Here is a 19,572-nt window from a genome sequence, read left to right as displayed (position 1 = left end):
GGCTGTCTTGTGGACACACGGCCAGTCACGGTGCAGTTTCCTGCTTACGATGCCTTTATCGTCCGTGGTAAACTTAAAAACGCACAATTAAATGCTAACTATTTTGTTTGGTGTTGTTAAGCTGGTAAAAGACAGAATCATGTTTATTCAGTTGTGACAAAAATTCAGTTGATATGTAGGTGAGCAAAATCTGCTCAGGGAAGTGGCATCTTCCGTGTGTAACAGGGATGACTCGACTGATTTATTGCTGTAATAATACAGCTTTGAAACAATGTCAGTCTAAGTAAACTCAGTCTCAATGTTATTCCTTACACTCCACCACTGAGTTTAACAAACCCTAGCAGAAGGTCGCATCAGGCAACCTTTGAGCGACCTATGACCGTCCAATCAATAGCGAGACGGTTATATAGATTTAACCAATCAGCCAACGGCTACAACTTAGGGGCACAGATCTCTCCACAAACAACAATCCGCAGAAAATACAGATATTTGACCTGCGGTATATACGCTTTGGGGTTTCTGTTGACATGGTTACCATTGGCTAATATTTCCGCAAGATGAGATCCCTTGAATATTGCCAAAACACTGTTTTCGGAGACAGTTTACTCTGTTGTCATGGTTGTAATGTGCACCGTGTGTATCACCCAGAAGCGATCATACGCTAAATAACATTCGGAATCGTTCGGGTACGAACCTTTTCGAGATAAAAAGTTCAAAAGGTGTGTGCGAATGTCCACTTTCGCGATTTGGAAAGCTGTGTTCTGATTGGTAAGTCCCAAAGGTTACCTGACGCGACCTCCCATAAGGTTTTGTTAGACTCAGTAGTGGAGCCTAAGGAAAAGTACTGAGGCTAAGTTTACTTAGACTGGAAACAATATATATGAATACATAAATCTCCGTCTAAATAACACTTTTTTTTTTATCACATTCACGTCATCTGTTTAAAAGTCGAGAAATCGTATTTCTATAATATTACGTGTTGATGACAATGACATAAAACTTAAATAAATGAGTGGTAATTCCTGCATGCAGTGTGTTCAAGAATACATTTTGTTTAAACTATTAAAGGTCATGCAGTCCTCCGAATTTACGTACCACTTGATGCGAGTGAACATATTGAGCACCGGGTCTGCTCCCGTGGCTGAAGGCGTCTCTCGTAGCCGTAACGAAATTGTGACTAAGGTTTGAGTGTCTGACGAGCAGTGGGAGGAAAGTAGATGTGTTTCAACGCGATGCCACACCTATGTGCGTTCGTGTACATGAACGAGTACTTGAATGGTGTAAATCTGCATTGAATATGCTTTCAGAACATGTTAGGTTAATGTTTCTATGAAACTGGCACACATGTGAAAATCGTCGTCAAAACCGACTACTTTTGCCTCTCGAACGTCTGTTGATGTTGTGAGGTCGGTGTGTGTGTCTGTGGCCAATAGCAGGAAAGTAGATGTGTTTCATCGCGATTGTACACCTATGTGCATTCGTGTACACGAACAAGTACTTATACGAGGTAAATCTGCATGGAACAAGCTTTCAGAAAATACAAAGATCATGTTTGTGTGAAATGTGCACATAGGTGAAAATTGCCGTCAAAAACTGACTACTTTTGTTCGTGCTTCTGGGTAACGTCTCTCGTACGCGTAACGAAATTGTGAGGCCGTTTGTGTGTCTGTGCCGAACGGTGGGTGGAAAGTAGATGTGTTTCATCGCGATTGTACACCTATGTGCATTCGTGTACAAGAACAAGTACTTATACGAGGTAAATCAGCATGGAACAAGCTTTCAGAAAATACAAAGATCATGTTTGTGTGAAATGTGCACATAGGTGAAAATTGCCGTCAAAAACTGACTACTTTTGTTCGTGCTTCTGGGTAACGTCTCTCGTACGCGTAACGAAATTGTGAGGCCGTTTGTGTGTCTGTGCCGAGCGGTGGGTGGAAAGTAGATGTGTTTCATCGCGATTGTACACCTATGTGCATTCGTGTACACGAACAAGTACTTACACGAGGTAAATCTGCATGGAACAAGCTTTCAGAAAATACAAAGATCATGTTTGTGTGAAATGTGCACATAGGTGAAAATTGCCGTCAGAAACTGACTACTTTTGTTCGTGCTTCTGGGAAGCGTCTCTCGTACGCGTAACGAAATTGTGAGGCCGTTTGTGTGTCTGTGCCGAGCGGTGGGTGGAAAGTAGATGTGTTTCATCGCGATTGTACACCTATGTGCATTCGTGTACACGAACAAGTACTTATACGAGGTAAATCTGCATGGAACAAGCTTTCAGAAAATATAAAGATCATGTTTGTGTGAAATGTGCATTGTTGTAACGCAAGAAAAATATTGCCATGTAAATTACGTATGCTTGGGACAGTCCAAGACGCAAGACGGATGTTTTGACTGAGCAATTTAGTCAGGCATCAGTTACCTCCCATTAATGACACGGTAACCCAGTCACTTCTACGCGAGACGGTTCGCGCAGTTTCGAAGAAAGTAAACATGTTTCAACACAATAACAAACAGGTGTGCGTTGGTGTGCATCGGAAGCTGCATATATATTATGAATCTACGATGAATGAGCTTTCAGAAAATACTAAATTTAAGTTTCTGAAAAATATGTACATAGGTGAAATTCTCTGTTAAATATCGTCAATTTTTGCTCAAATTTTGCACTTTTTTGTCATTTTTTGACAATTTAATTTCCTCTTTTTATGCTTTCATTCACGTCATCCAATAACGTGACCATCAGTCAACAACCATAGCAAATTTTCTTTAATTATTTTCATAAATAACACTTTTAGACGCGTTTTTGTGTGACATGCAGAATTTCCCTGTCTGTGATCAGGCAGTCACGCGTATGAGTGACCCCCTCTCAGGTAGTCACTTGTACACGTAACGGGAGACCGTCTCGCGTACACGTTACGTCCTCTACTGTTCAAAGTGAACACTCCACATATGATGACATGCCTCCTTAAAAACAACTCTCTGACCTAAATGTATTATATAATTACACAGCTGAGCTGCCCAATCAAATACCTAGTCCTATGTAGAACTACGTACTACCAGTATGCAACAATGCAAAATACACTCACATATTTGTTGAATTGAACCCTAGCCCTTCATGAATTCAAAACGTTATTTGTGGTCACCAGAACCCAATATGAATGAATATTTACATTTTCTTAATGAAGTATGTTTTACTTGAGGTCTTATGTCCTTTTTCAAAGTGATTATGAACTAGCGCCGTAGTAGTTCAATGTTAGTCTGCAGTGGCTGCACATGGTATATTTAGCCCTATCAGTAACAAATATTCTAAAACTGAAAAGGTGTCTAAAGCTAAACTGATTTTGAAAGTTTGGGGACCACACATGGATAAAGCTGTGTTAGCTGTAATTTGGCAGTGTGCTGGGTGGATTTTGCCTTATTTTATTTCTGAATTAAGCAATGTTGCATTTGTTACACTTATTTGAAATGAATACTCTGGTTTTAAAAAGATGATGGGTATCTCAAAGTATAGATACCCGCTTAAAATTAGAAATACTCACTTAGTTTCAAAAGTATGGGTATCACACCCACATGGTCAAAAACATATCTGGAACTGTGATAAATAAATCATTTAGCTATCAATTGTAATCCATCATTAATGTGAGAAGTTGTACAACTTTCTGCAGTCCTAGTCAAGTACTTAGGAATCAAACCTGGGTCGGCAGCACTGTGAACGGAAGCTTAACCTCTAGGCTACCCCACTGTCCCCAAAATATAAAGAAATAATACCACACCAAATACTCATTCAAGAAGGCTGATCAGCAAGCCCATTCTCATGCATCTTAATGCAATATTGCTTCAATACAGATACTACAGGTGCAAAACCTTCCTTTCAATGAAAATGATTCAGTAAAATGTTTTTTCTTATAGCACATACGTTTTCCTCTCATTTAATACAATAAAACACACACGTGTGCTCAATTAATGCCACAGATCACACACAACATTTTTGCTCGTTAACCACCAAATTAATTCACGATACTGACACTTCACATTATTTACTGCACCAAGAAAATCATCTCCAAGTGATCAACATGCAACAGTGAGCAGTCTATTACTACAATGCTCCCAAATGCTGCATATGAGAATAATGAATTGTCCCTTAATCAATTCTTGCAACAGTCTTTCTATTTAGATGCATAAACATGATAAAGGACCATTACCACACAAGTAACATAAAAGACTGTGACTCAATTCAAAGTTTCTAAATTTAGCCTCAACTAGTCAACATCATGTGATCTGAGGGAATGGTGATGGTTGGCTTATCAGCTCTTCTCTCCCAGATGAATAACCATGGATTGGCCAACATACAATAACGCAACCAAAAAATTAAAAAGTAGTAATGAAAATGCTCCAGCTAATAAAATCAAATATAAATTTGAAAGATAGATGGGAATTCTGGAAGACCTGTTAACCACAAATAGCAGCTGCACTGAAGCAACATGAAGTTCAACAAGATCAACAACACAGATAAAATACCCCGAACTCCATCCCGCATTCCGTTTTTTAAACTCACGCTTTTTCTTTGAAGACACTCCAAATGCATGCTTGATAGACTTAAACAGACTTTTGGTGGATCGTCTCCAAGACTTGTCTGGGTCAACAATTTGTTCAGTTTCCATGGTCATCTAGTGGTCAGTTACTGGCAACACGTCAACTGCATTATACACACTGAGTGTCCATCCAACCAAACAGTTCGACATCCACGTCAACAGCACCTGGTAAACACTGCGACACCACCATGGAACATATATCACAAACACCTGGCTATTTCAAAATGATTGTCACTTTCTCACTGCCCGATATGTCCATGAGGCTGAATATGGATTTTCGCTCCCGAGTCGAGACATAAAATTGATGCAAGCTTCGCTCACCTGAGCCACGTATTGTGAGCTTTAGGTAAATGGTAATTGTTAGAAACTGCCCTGCCCATAAAAGTAAAACGGAAACTGTCCGCATGATACTCACCAACCGAAAGTCTGCCAGCTGTTGTTTGGACCTATTGTCTCTGTCACAAGTCCCCAGCTAGCTCGTAGGGCTAAGAGCTATTTTAATGATTAATAAACACGACTGTTCTGCATTGGAATGACAACTCGGCATAAACAGCTGGGTATACACTGAGAAACGGAGTAAAATGATTCCGGCACTGCCTGGCTAGACATCACTGACAGATATGGTAGACCAAAACATATGCTGCCTTGTATCCTGAGGTACCGAAAGACACCTGTCGAACGACAGTTTATTGCATGATGCAATGAAATTAACAAGGTAAGGTTTTATAGTCGGTGAATCATTCATGAGTCTACACAGCCTACCTGCAGAGATGTTTGATCCGACTAGAAATATGATCTTGATTTGTAAACGTGCCACAACCTTCAGTATCTAACCCTGACAAGAATCCTATGTAACTAGGTGCAAACCTATTGCCATACAATTTTAATGAAGATGTAATTACTTTCATCAGGATACACATGTTGGAGGAAAACAAAGATGTGTAGAGTAGGACAGATTGATTGATTATAGGGAAACAACACTGATATTTTTGCTTGTAGCTTTCAAATGATTGTTACACAAATGGAAAGGGGTAGGTTGGTGGACAGAATTCCACATTCACCAACACCTCCACTGTCTGTGCCAAAAAACTTTCAGTCTACGAAGGCTTTAAACAGTATTTCCAATAAACAGGCTTAGTGTTATCTTATGAACTGTTATAAGCTGAGATTAGAAGACCAAAGAGAATATTACTGGGCTCAGACTTAGGCTTGTTGCAAAAGCCGCATAGTCCTTTGTGAATATGAAAGATGAATTTTGGCCAGAGATAAAAAACAAGTTACTGTTTCACAAAAGGGTTGACACAGTATACTGCGGTATTAGTAGAACCGTGGTATTTTGCTTTCGGTTCAGTATACCATAATGCAATAAAAAAATGTTGTATTTTCAGTTTTTCTACCATTATTTTATTAACCATTTAAGTCATGGAAATCAAATTATTTTGTCAAAATCTATACATTTTTTCGCTAGACAGAAGTTATTTAGTATAATCAAATACCAAACCAAAACAGACTGAGTAGAAGGTCTTGTACAGCAAAAGGTACTGTATCATGTTAAGAGGGTACAGTTTGACCCCTATCTCACAAGAATTATCAGCTGCTGAGCTGCCACCAATTTAATGGAACAGTGGTAATAGTCTATGAGGCATTAGTCTTTCCTGAATTCTGCCAGTCTCAGACTAGTGGACATTAATTTAGAACCCAGCTGCAGAGTTTTGTTTCAACAAGGACAGCTATAATACGAGTTTCAATCCGAAATTAAGAAAAACCTTTATATTCCTGGTTAATATCTAAATTGTTAATATTGTGTCATCATTGGAGAAGGGTGGCAAGGTTAATAATACATAGAATTAATCAGTTTGAAATAAAATTGGAGGAAATCCGCAAATCAGTGAAAAATTGCTATTCCTGTGATTATTCTTAGAGAACTTATGGAATGTCACACAGTGTTATTATCAATATTACTATGTTGGGAAATGTAATTCTGTTTTTGTACTAGAGGAAAAAAAGAATCATTGTTTCAATAAAGATATCAGTGTCAGTGTTCACTCAGTCCTTGCTCCTGTCCAGTATATCCTCCATACAATACCTTAGTCCACAAACTAACCCACTAACCCTATTTCTTCCTGCAAATACAACACAGATGTCGTCATACCATTATCATGATTATCCTTCACCACTTCATAATTTGGAACTTCGGAATCTCAAGCATTTCACACATCAAATGGGACATAAAGTGAGTGTGTGGTGGTTTACCTTAACACAACGCTGTTCAAAGATGAAGATATAGATCGTGGCATCACAAAACTCATTACAGCACAAATACCACTTCCCATCATGACAAGTGACCTGTAAGCATGTCCACATAGATAAAGAACAATTCTGTAGCTGGGTGTAGATTGAGCCAGTGAACCATCAACAGGATGATCCTATCACCAGTTTTATCATTCAGGTCGTAAACTTGACACACTAGCATACAGTGAGATATAGTTTTTACACATATTTGACTTATATACACTTCACATACCATCTGACCAAGCCTGAGGCTGAGGAGAAGCGTAGTGAGGAATGTGTCGAGGCTATCGGCAGACCTTGGGACACTATAACAGCGAGGGCAGCCAACCACACCTGAATACCTGTACTTACTGGTTGTTCACCGGGCTATCTCGGCATCGTTTACTGTGTATAGATTTCAGGTAGAATATACCTGGATTCATTTGGGTCTGGATAGGGAGTGCTGGTGATGCTGTAGCTATGATGTCATGCATTGCTGTGTTTTATCACAACATCAACTGATTAGAGATACGGAAACTTACATAGGGATGACCTTTAGACAGGTAATCTGTATTACCCTCAACTAACTGGACAATGACGGAAACCATTTGAAGCATGGACAATGTTACATCTGTCTGTGTTTGCATCACAGAAATTTGTGTCCAGTATGCACGTTTGTTTAGATAAAAGAAACATATTTTGCATCCAAAAGAATGTACACTAATATTCACTGCACAACATTCTTGACAAGAAGCATAAAGACTCTTGCCTTACAGCTGCTATCAAATCTGACAGTCCAGTAAGTTGACTATTTCATTACATTTCTTGAATTCATTTGGACTAGGTAGAGGTACTTCTCGGTAAAACCCTGGGCCTATATTTTCAAAGGTCTTTTTGCGCTAAGATAGTAATAAGTGCCATAAATTAACAATAACTTGCGACTATCTTAGTGCTCACACAGATTACAAAATCTAGATCCTGATCTATTCTGACACCAGTTCATTATACACTACAGGGTATTCAGACAGCAATTCATTATACACTATAGGGTATTCTGACAATGGTTCATTATACACTATGGGGTATTCAGACAGCAATTCATTATACACTATAGGGTATTCTGACAATGGTTCATTATACACTACAGGGTATTCTGACAGTGGTTCATTATACACTATTGGGTATTCTGACAGTGGTTCATTATACACTATAGGGTATTCTGACAGTGGTTCATTATACACTATAGGGTATTCAGACAGAAATTCATTATATACTACAGGGTATTCTGACAGTGGTTCATTATACACTACAGGGTATTCTGACAGTGGTTCATTATACATTATAGGGTATTCAGACAGTGGTTCATTATACACTATAGGGTATTCAGACAGTGGTTCATTATATACTACAGGTTATTCAGACAGTGGTTCATTATACACTACAGGGTATTCTGACAGTGGTTCATTATACACTATTGGGTATTCTGACAGTGGTTCATTATACATTATAGGGTATTCTGACAGTGGTTCATTATATACTACAGGGTATTCAGACAGTGGTTCATTATATACTGGTTATTCAGACAGTGGTTCATTATACACTACAGGGTATTCTGACAGTGGTTCATTATATACTATAGGGTATTCTGACAGTGGTTCATTATACACTACAGGGTATTCTGACAGTGGTTCATTATATACTACAGGGTATTCTGACAGTGGTTCATTATATACTACAGGGTATTCTGACAGTGGTTCATTATACACTACAAGGTATTCTGACAGTGGTTCATTATATACTACAGGGTATTCTGACAGTGGTTCATTATACACTACAGGGTATTCTGACACCAGTTCATTATATACTACAGGGTATTCAGACAATGGTTCATTATATACTACAGGGTATTCTGACAGCACTTCATTATACACTACAGGCTATTCAGACAACATTTCATTATATACTACAGGCTATTCAGACAACATTTCATTATATATTACAGGCTATTCAGACAACATTTCATTATATACTTCAGAATATTAGACAGTAGTTCATTATACACAATGTGGTATTCTGGTATTATGGTATTGTGGTACAAAGTCACATCATTACTGACATGGTGAGACATTGAGCATTAGATTTTTGACAGGGAGATGAAGCAGGTTCTTGGACTGAAGAGTGAAAGGCTAGATTGTTCAGGGTTGTAAAATTAACTAGGAAAGCCCCAGCTCCTTTAACATTGCATATGAGGGTTATGACAAGGACCCACAGATTCTCATGCTTAATTGGGCCTATGAAGATACAAGTACCAATTGGTGATCAGAAATCCATGCTTGCAGCAAGAGGCGACTGACAGGATTTGTGGTAAGGCTTGCTGACTTGGTCGAGACAGGTCATTGTATGCCAATTGCGTATATCGATGCTCATGCAATTGATCAGTGATTTGTCTGGTCCAGATCTGATTATTTACAGACTGCCGCCATGTAGCTGGAATAATGCTGAGTGGAGCAAACAAAACAAAATGCAGCAAGGGACAAGAGAATTCTACACCACCTGATAGCTGAATGTCCATCTGCTTCGATGCTGACTGTCATCCAAATATATATTTCCATGTTCTTTAAACACCATAAATGTCACAGTAGGGCTTGTCATTATGAATATCAACCAATCCCTTATAACAAGTTTCAAAACACTATCACTAAAAAAAATTCATTTGTAGCTGCAACACAATCACCCAGTGCATGCCAACATTATAACATCAAACGTCCCAATCTTCAACACGAGACAAATGTTTGCTTACTATCCTGCTGTAATGAAAACTATGCTTTACTTCTAACAACAGAACATGACTTCTGTCTGTTCAGGGCATCTAGTATCACCAATAGTTCCAAGAATTCAGGAAGTGCCTTCAACATGTTTAACCAACAAGCCTGTCAAACAAATCACTATTTCAAATGCCCCGAGAAGCAATCAGCCAACAAGACTAGGTCTTTCATCAGTTAATCAATGGCTTCATCCTATCATCGGTAGGACCAGAAAATTCAATCAATCCCATCCTCCGCATCTGATCTCCGTTCTCTATCTCTCTCCAGGTAACGCCACGATCACCCCTCGCACCTGTCCCCTCCCCCCCAGGAATCCAGCCAGGAGAGTACGCAGGGAAGACTTGTCTGTCTTCAGGAATAGTTCATGTGTGTCAGTAAGCTGGGAGTCAGCTCTCACCATTACATCACACCATTCTACATCAGGGGCTCTGGGAGCTTGCCAACTCTCACTCCATTCACAGGCTCACTGTGGACCAGCGAGTGGGTCAGGAGGGCTTGACCTTTACATCGTTATCCATTGGTTGGACTACAAATTGCACTTTTATGGTCACTTTAACTTCTGTTTTTGACATGGTAATCTAATACTTTGGGCAGTTAAATACTATATATTTGTGGACATTTTAAAATATTAATGTAAAGGTGGACTTTGATAAGTTGGACTACCAACTGCATACTTTTCAGTAACTTTGACTACATTTCAAACTGTAATATAAAGTTAGTGAGTCAGTTTAGTTTTACGCCTCATTCGGCAATATTCCAGCCATATGGTGGCAGTCTGTAAATAATCGAGTCTGGACCAGACAATCCAATGATCAACAGCATGAGCATCGATCTGCACAATTGGGAACCAATGAGTAATATAAAGTTAGGGTGGCTAAATTTTAATAGTTTTTGACATTTTAGAATATTAATGATAGTGGACTTGGATCAGTCTACCAATTGTGCACTGTTTCAGTCACCTTAACTTCTGCCATAAAAACGGTAATCTACTACTTAGGGTAGTTAAATACTATATATAAGTGGACATTCTAAAATATTAATGTAAAGGTAGATTTGGCATATCGATTTTGATTCCGTTCAAAACATTGAAGGGTCAACTTGGTTTGTCTGCTAGCCCAAACTTAATAATCTTTATCAATCCAATCAGTCACAGGGGTGGAAATAACTTCAAAATTGCTAGTATACAGCAGAACAGTGGCACATATAAAATCACTTGCTCTGATAACTTTTCCAATATACTGACTGATTTTCTTGTTGATTTTTATAATAAAGACCATAATTAACATTGAAATGTCAACTGTACCCTGGGTCAGCGTCATATACAAATTTGCATGCCCAACAGAAAACAAACTGGACTGGGATGTCAAACAATGGGTCATTTCTACCCCTGAGTAAATGATTACCTTACTTTCACAGACACTGTCCCTGGTTCACGTACCGTTGTACAAAACTTAACTTAGCACTATGACTGTGTTAAGTCTATGTTAAGGTATGGGAGTTAAAGTCACCACTGCATTAAGATCAGCTTGTACATCAGCACCAAGGACCTTTTATTTTGCAAAGACAGGAGAAGTTAGGTAAATGGTTTTCAAAGTCTTGTTTCAAAATATTACACTTCTATAACGACATGTATCCATGTGTAACAAGGGTTTTATGGTTCAGTTGTATAGAGATACCATACCACTAGTCCGTACAGACCCTGAAGCAAATTTATCCAAGAAAGCCCATGCAAGTCTAGAAAGTGTGGCAAGTCTAGATTCCATTAGGTTCAGGAAATGAAGAAAGTCTCAGGGCTCCATTTCATCACATCATTTTTTTTATTATGAACTCGTTTCAGTAAAATATGTTCATTCCAGAGACTAGTTTTTAGTCTACCATACCACACTTTAGAACTGTTACAATTTTTTGAAACGATGTGAGTGAACATAGAACCACTAAACATTCCCTCCACAGACGCTCACATTTTTTTTAAATAAGCCAATCAGGTAGTCAATACAAATATAATGGACCTGGCTATGGTATATCCTTAAACATAAATATCTGGACAAATTAACTCCTAGACCTGCGCAAGTCTCTCAGGTAATAATGAACAGCTTAAATGAAAATTTCTCTTAAAAATAAACAACAGACCGGCATACTGTTTGCTTATCCAGACTTGCCATTTTAAAAGACAGAATAGTATGTCCATGGACTTTGCCATCAGTACAGCCTTGAAGGAAAGCTAATTAACTCTTCAAAATATAAATTAAAACAATAGTCTGTTTGCAGTCAAAACGTACCAATGAATTTCACTTCAAACAAAAAAGTAAACTGAATTAGAGAGTGAGTGAGTTAATATTTATCATCATGGCCATACTGCAGCCATATCATGGCGAGAACAATTAAAAATCACATTGCATATCAAGACTAGTAGATACTACAACCCTGTTGACGAAGAATAGTCAAACCACTGGTTTATCACAGATATCCATATAAAACTAGTAATTAAATCTAAAACTGTTTAACTACAGAGGATAATACAGTACTGAATACAGAGAAATTAAGATTGCGAATCCTCACAATCTTACCTTGCAAACTGAACATTTGAATCTCAGAATTTTATTCAACTTAGGATAAAAGTTGTTTCACAAACGATAATAGTTTCAAAATCACTTTATTAGTTTGCATTACAATGGGGTATGCACATTAAATGAAACACCAAGAAGTAGGGTTGGTCTAACTTACTCTAAGTTAACACTCATCACAGAGAGTTTGACTGTTCCAACTACTGTGCTTACCCCCTTGTAATACAAACCAACATAACGATCTGAATCTATCGTTTGTAAAACAATTTATGATAATTATAACAAATCCAGTTTTGTCAATATCCATCCTAAAAGATCAGAATAGCAGTGAAACTCTGGTTGGCCTCCCAAAATGCCAATTGTGTCACCCATCATAGATAATGACCACAGATCTCCATGCTTTGTTCAAGTGGGTGTGCACAAGACCTACTTAAGTGCCCTGAACAAACACTACACTATGTGTATCATTCACTGTGTTTAGATGAGTCAGCATTCCGGTTGAAACAGGGCCTAAATTAGTGGCAACAACTTGACGACTAACACTTGTCTCCAAAATACATAATTTTGTTAAAAACCAATTACTCACTATAAATTGACAAGGATCTACTGTGAGGTTGCAGATTCAGAAAAAGTATACTAGCCCAATTTAGGGATTTGGCATTACATAAAGGGCTTTCAGGAGGGAAAATAATATAGTTCAGGGACTCTCAGCCTATAACAACTTTCTCTTAAACCAATTACATAACTTATTAAGGTAACAGGGATATGATTGATTGTTACCAGATAGAAATTCTTATAAAATCAAAGCCAACAAAAGTACTTCTCCCCAAAAATTAAATAAAACATTCAACAGAATGCAGTACAAGGGTCCTCAAATACTACAATGTCAGTATGACACAAACCCATCAAAGAATTAATAAAATACACAAAAAGTATCTGCAATGAAGCATTACGAACAACATCTTTTCACTAAGCTAGCCAAGTATACCCTCAAGTGCATGGGTCTATCCAACCTTAAATTAGCGCCAGTGTTCTTATTGGGCAACACCCATCCTTACACATGAGCCTGGGGGTACCATTAGACCCACACACTATAGCAGTAAACATAAAAACACAACTGAAGGACGGTCTGCACAGGGTCACATTCCTCAGTACAGCACATACAGGCATCAATGAACCAAACAAACAGTCCACAAAGAAAAGTGTCGCCATTTGTAGTTCTAGTAACTTCTACCGAACAGTTCTCTATGTTCATTCTGAACATAATTTCTGCTAGTGGAAATGTTCTAATTGACATTCATGGAATTTGGCATTGTTTTGATAAATATTCACAAATGTATGAAAGAATTTTTATTTTTATTTCTATGCATTTTGACAGAATTAATTTTCTGTTGTGATTCTGGAAAGATCTCAACATATCAACAGCATTCAGGATTAGAACAAATGCAAACTATGCGTTTCATTTTTTTCATCTAATTTCAAAACCAAGATTTTCATCCAGATTTTCATATGTGACTTTGTTTTATTATAATTAACAAGAATTATCACAGAAAATGAGACAGTTTAAGGTTCGCCAGGTAACTGGAACCTAATGACTATTTTCATGTAGTACTGCCCTTCCCATAAACCTTACGAAATCCAATCTCAAAAAGTTTAAATATTTGTTTTCTTCCACAAGCAATCCATTACCCAGGCTGACATTTTCCACCACTCAAATACTCCAACAAGGAAAACCCAAAAAGATCACGAAAACTGTGGATTAAAACAGAAAATTAAACATCCATTCAAAACAAAATCCAAATGTATATCACTGATGAGCTTTCGCTATCAGGTAATGGTATGAGATTATTTGTCCAAACCGTACAAATCATGTTACCGAGGAAATCTGAGAACAAATATGGCAGAGAACCTAATAAACAAAACAGCTTTTAAAATGATTTCAGAAAAAGCTGTAAAATACAACTATGCGCTGAAACCAAATTATGCCTAGTAGCATTAATTAGTTAATGTCACCTTCAATACACAATGCATTAAAATGGAAATGATTCCCCATTAACAACCTGTCTCTAATTAACAGACAAATAACATAAAAAAAATATCCATAAGCTTCAATCAGGCCAATCAAGAAGGTCAATATTCCTTGTGTACCCATAACCTGGCCTCATTAGTTGACAAAAGCCAGTGTATATTTACACACTGGGGTAATAAACAGGTAATTTAGTGAGGTAAGTAAGAACTCCAAGGGACACTGAACAAATAACAAGACAAGATAATGCTAAGCATTAGTATACCAAGTAAACACTAAATATACATTTTATTATAATATATATTTAGTTCCCAATAGCATGAGATTGCTAATATATATCATGCATTATGTTGTACATATGTGGATTGGTGGAGATCAAGTTATAAAATGTTTGTGTAAGAATTTAACTACAAATTTCAGTTGACATATTGATACTGATCTGATGTGCAGTAACTAAACATTGCATCAAAAAGAACCACAATGGTGCATGTATACAGACGTAGAACACTCTTAGGGATTTTCACCACCAAGAAATGTACATAACATACAATGTCAAGTGATTATTTTGCTTGTGTCATATAGCATGAAGGGATGAGAATATCTTATGGACAAAACACACTGAAAGTTAGCCTATGAAATGTGTAGCATAAGCCTCCAGAGATTTACCGATCTTTCTTTGATGATCAAATATAGTATGCTTTGCAAAATGCATCAGCTTTTTTATTAGTGACCATGGAAAACACACGTACGTGTCAGTAGCCAGAAAACAAATATTAATACAGGTAAATGAATTTGCTAAAGCATCACTGACTGAAACTGTTTATACTGATAGACTGTCTCAGAATTATGACAATACATCAATACATCCATTGGTCACAATATTAATGAATAGGCATGTGCAGTTCGAAAACAACTTTATGGACCTGCCATTCAATGTTAAATATGATTAAACTGGTCCATTAATTAAATTGTTTGAAATGCATGTTTTCTTTCTGGTCCCTTTTAATCATAGTGGTGTAAACAACCATGGATGTCTTGGTGGGAATAAACTACTAATGTTGTATTAATGTTCATAAACAGGTGTCAATATACAATTGATATTAAACATTTAACAATTACTTGATATCCTAAAATAATGGCATCCCTAGATTTTAAAGGTTATTTTTTTCTAAAAAACCCTTACATGAACTATAAAGTAAATCTCACATCAAATGAAGTCAATTGTCTCCTAACATTTTAGAAGCACCTATCTGTTGACACAGTAAAGAGGAAAAGGAATTGTCTAACATATAAACGGTCCAATATGACAACAATGAGATCACTGATAACAAATTTTGAATTAATATTACTTACTTCCATTACCTCTATCACACAGTATGTCTTGAGGAGTTATAGACAATGATGAAGACATTGTACATGTAACCTAAAAGCTTATGTTGACAGTGTCTGGCTGCTAATGCTGCATCTAAATACTTGCATGGTCACATGCAGCAATGTATTTCATTGATAAGTTTCATGTTTCATGTTTTAAGCACATATTCAATACCTTAAACTGAATCATCAAGTAAGATTGTGACCAACTGTTACAATATCCAAAGGACAGCTGCTGTTAACAATAATCATGATGAGACCAGATTGCATTTATCCTTCACCGAAAACTCAGAATTGATTTCCAAAATGACAAATCCCAGATAGGAAATCAAGATTTTGGATTATGATCTCCCATGCTAATATTATGATATGAAGTGGGTTGTAAACTTTAACTGTAAACAAAGATGACAAAAAAACCCTTCAAAATAGCAGAAAGCACAAAATAAGAATCAAGGTGTTTTCTAAAAAATCAATACGGGCTAACTGAATATGGGTCTAAATTCGTGGTGCACTCACATTTCTTGACTGTGTGAGGAATGTAAATAGTTAGATCAGAGTATGGATTCGCATAATTTGGCTCTTAGAACAAATTCAACATATTTAGACAGGTTTGTTATTGTCTGGTTGAGTCAGATCATCTGACTGTACATGACACAGCAGTGGAAGGATCTAGTCCACACTGACCCGGGTTTATTGAATATTCATTTTGGAGGTAGAGATATGCCATCGGACATTAAATAGCCTTCCTACGGACCAAGAGGTGACCAACCGAAACAGCTAGAGGGTTCAAAAAGCAGATTTGTTGATGTTGACAGATGTGGGACCTGGGTCACAGCTCAACCCTCGCGGTCACAGGAGATATGAGTATCCGCGTCAGTTTGCACGTAGCCTAGATCACACGCACATTTGAAGTAGAAAGCCCCATGAGAAGGAATATTTGGTGTCGTGATTTCATTTCTACAAAGTTCAATATATTCTCAGATGGGCAGAAACTAGGCAAAACCGTTTACCTGCTTGGTTTAGGCCAGCAGTGACAAGTGTGTCCGCCATATTTCACTTGCATGCATGACGTCAGTGCTTCCCGGAAGTGGTTGCCGATTAGTCACGCACTTACTGCAATTCTGGAATTTTATTCGTGCCAAAACCTGAAAATATTTCTACTTCTCTTACTTATAAAGTATATAAGAGGATTTGGCTTGCGTGTATGACACAAGCTTTGACTTATTCGATTTTGTTGAACATTTGTACCGAAACAACAAGTCACACCGTGTATTTACACTAGAGGTCACATTTGAACCGACACCCATATCTACCACTGGATGTTTGTTATGTACTTTGTCCAACAAAACACCATAGTATTTGGCTCTAACCATTAGCACTTAGTTTATGTGTTGAAGTACGTCGTAATACAAAAAACAACACAGGGCAGATGTTAATATATTTAGGGTGTCAAAATGTTCACAATGGATTTCGAACGAAAAAAGTATCGTATTATGAGCCCATGGTTCTAGTTCGTGTAACGACTTATGATCCAAAATGGTTATTCCCCTTTTCTTTCTCTTCAAGATAAATAGTGAGTTTAGTTTTACGCCTCACTCAGCAATATTCCACCTTTATGGCGGCAGCCTGTAAATAATCGAGTCTGAACCAGACAATCACGCGATCAACAGCATGAGCATCGATCTACCCAATTGGGAACCGCGATCACGTGTGTCAGCCAAGTCAGCGAGCCTGCCAACCCGATCCCGTTAGTCGCCTCTTACGACAAGCATAGTCGCCTTTTATGGCAAGCATTGGTTGCTGAAGGCCTAATTTACACGATAAATACAGGAACCACACGATAAATAAAACTTTTGGGATTTGGGAATTCTAAGACCCAGCTAATAGGCGGAAATGATAGCGAATGTGAGTACAATTATTCGTAACGACCAAGTCTCTCGCAGTCCTCGAAACACAATATGTTCACTTCTGCTGAGCCTTTTTTTCAGTTCTAAAACTCTAAATGAATGGAGTCGAGATCCTGTTCTGAACCCCCCTTCGAACAAGGAATTACTTGTTTCATTCTTATACATACTTCAAATATATACTTCAACTGTTTAAACTCACTTAAACGCTCACTATATATGTTCCTTATATATATGGTCATGTCAAACGTGAACCTTTCCACTAACGTAGGGGTACCAACTGCAAACATGCAGATAACTCACACGAGAATTATGAATCAAATTGCTGTCCCCCAAATCGTGCAAATATCGCGTATGTGAACAAATGCATTTTGATAGAAAGGCTTGTGTAGAAAACAGAGTCGCGGTGGTGGCGAGTGGTCCTGTGCGTAGTGCTCAGGTCACGAATCAACTGAACTTAAGCACCGTTGAACTCGTCCAGTTCTTGGATGGGGGTGGCCGTGTTTGGCGGTTTGACTCCTGAGAGGTTCTACCATTAGAAGAACTAGCTAGTAAATACATTATGGACGTTAGTGACACCCTCAGTTCCTGTCTTTTATGCAATAAATTAGTCGTTAACCGTGACCATGATCATTCAGTGTGCATTTCTAGCCGTGAACAGCACGCGGCACCATTGACCAGCGCCCTTTCGGGACAGTGCAAAGACACTGGTTTATGGTCTAGTAATACAATCAGTCTAAGTAAACGTATCCTCAGTACTTTTCGTTACACTCCACTATTGAGTCTAACAAAACCTTATGGGAGCTCGCGTTAGGCAACTTTTTAGTCCCGCATATAACTAGACGACTTCGCACTAAACCAAGGTGTGCTCTTGGCTGGAATACGAGTTTATTCATATGAACTAGTAACCTTTGAGACTGACCAATCAGAACACAGCTTACCAAATCGAAAAAGTGGACATTCGCACATACCCTTTGAAGTTTTTTTTATCTCGAAAAGGTTCGTACCCGAACGATTCCGAATGCTATTTAGCGTACGCTCGTTTCTGAGTGATGCACACGGCGTACGTACAACAGTGACAACGGTGAGTAAACAGTAAAGGCTTAAAATGGTGTTTTTGGCAATATTCAAGGATGTCATTTTCCGGAAATATTAGCTAATGGTAACCATGTCAACATAAACCCCAACGCGCATATACTGCAGGTCAAATAACAGTGTTATATGCGGATTTTTATTTGTGTTGAGATCGGTGTCAGTGACCTGACTATTTTGTAAGTCCCTCCGATCCCTAAATAGTAGCTGTTGTCTGATTGGTTAAATCTATTTTACCGTCTCGCATTGATTGGACGGTCATTAATTTTGCGTCTGTGTTTGTTCACTGAGGTAGACAGTGTGTAAATCGTTTTTACGTATATATTCAACTTAATACTTAATCAAATCTTATGTGATAAGAATTAATATTACTGAACAAGGAATACGCCATATATTCAAATAATGAAAGCTGTATCTTATTTGTCAATGGAGGTTACAGAATCACAGTTTCACCTCTGGGAATAACGGTGCACACGGCCATGTGTCGGCAGCGTATATGTATATGTATGTGTCGGCAGCGTATATGCCTAGAATCAGTCTGTCAAACCGCCTGTGTAGAAGGATACAATCGAACGTGAGTCATTTACAGGAAACCTGACTATTTGCTGAATCAAACTATAGGGTCGATAGCTCTTTTCAGAGTGAATAAATACCATGAAAGTCTAGATTATTAGACAGGGGTGGTAATCTCTGGGACTTAACAGACTGATGTACATGTACATACAGGCTGTAGTGATATCTTAGATTGTTTTAAAGATATCTTGTCTTGAGTTAGAGATAACTTTTTTTGTAAAGATATATTGAATAAAAATCATGCTATCGCGAATTGAATTCAGTATACATATATACGCGTGTTATCAACTGTGACAGAATTCGCCACAACGAGGTATCTCGTAGTTACATCAGAAAAGTTCTTTGTTACCACCA

General features: G+C 37.8%; 1 protein-coding gene across 33 annotated transcripts in view; it reads right to left on the bottom strand.

The window, feature by feature from the left end:
* LOC137287240 (ensconsin-like) overlaps positions 1–16,738 on the bottom strand; it is a 76,337-nt gene extending 59,599 nt beyond the window's left edge. For 19 of the 33 annotated variants that reach the window (XM_067819434.1, XM_067819439.1, XM_067819435.1 and 16 more), the window contains exon 1: positions 4,556–4,998. In XM_067819434.1, the coding sequence (XP_067675535.1) occupies positions 4,556–4,667 (112 nt within the window). In that variant the 5' untranslated portion in view covers positions 4,668–4,998. Of the gene's footprint in view, positions 1–4,555; positions 4,999–16,659 lie in introns of those variants that run through there. The other 14 variants (XM_067819438.1, XM_067819442.1, XM_067819445.1 and 11 more) reach the window with 1 other exon arrangement.
* Between the last annotated feature and the right edge of the window lie 2,834 nt (positions 16,739–19,572).

This window comes from Haliotis asinina, chromosome 6 (genome assembly GCF_037392515.1).
Source record: "Haliotis asinina isolate JCU_RB_2024 chromosome 6, JCU_Hal_asi_v2, whole genome shotgun sequence".
NCBI classification, from domain to species: domain Eukaryota; kingdom Metazoa; phylum Mollusca; class Gastropoda; order Lepetellida; family Haliotidae; genus Haliotis; species Haliotis asinina.
The sequence above is the reverse complement of the archived record's forward strand: the minus strand, read 5'-3'. Positions and strand labels throughout refer to the sequence as shown.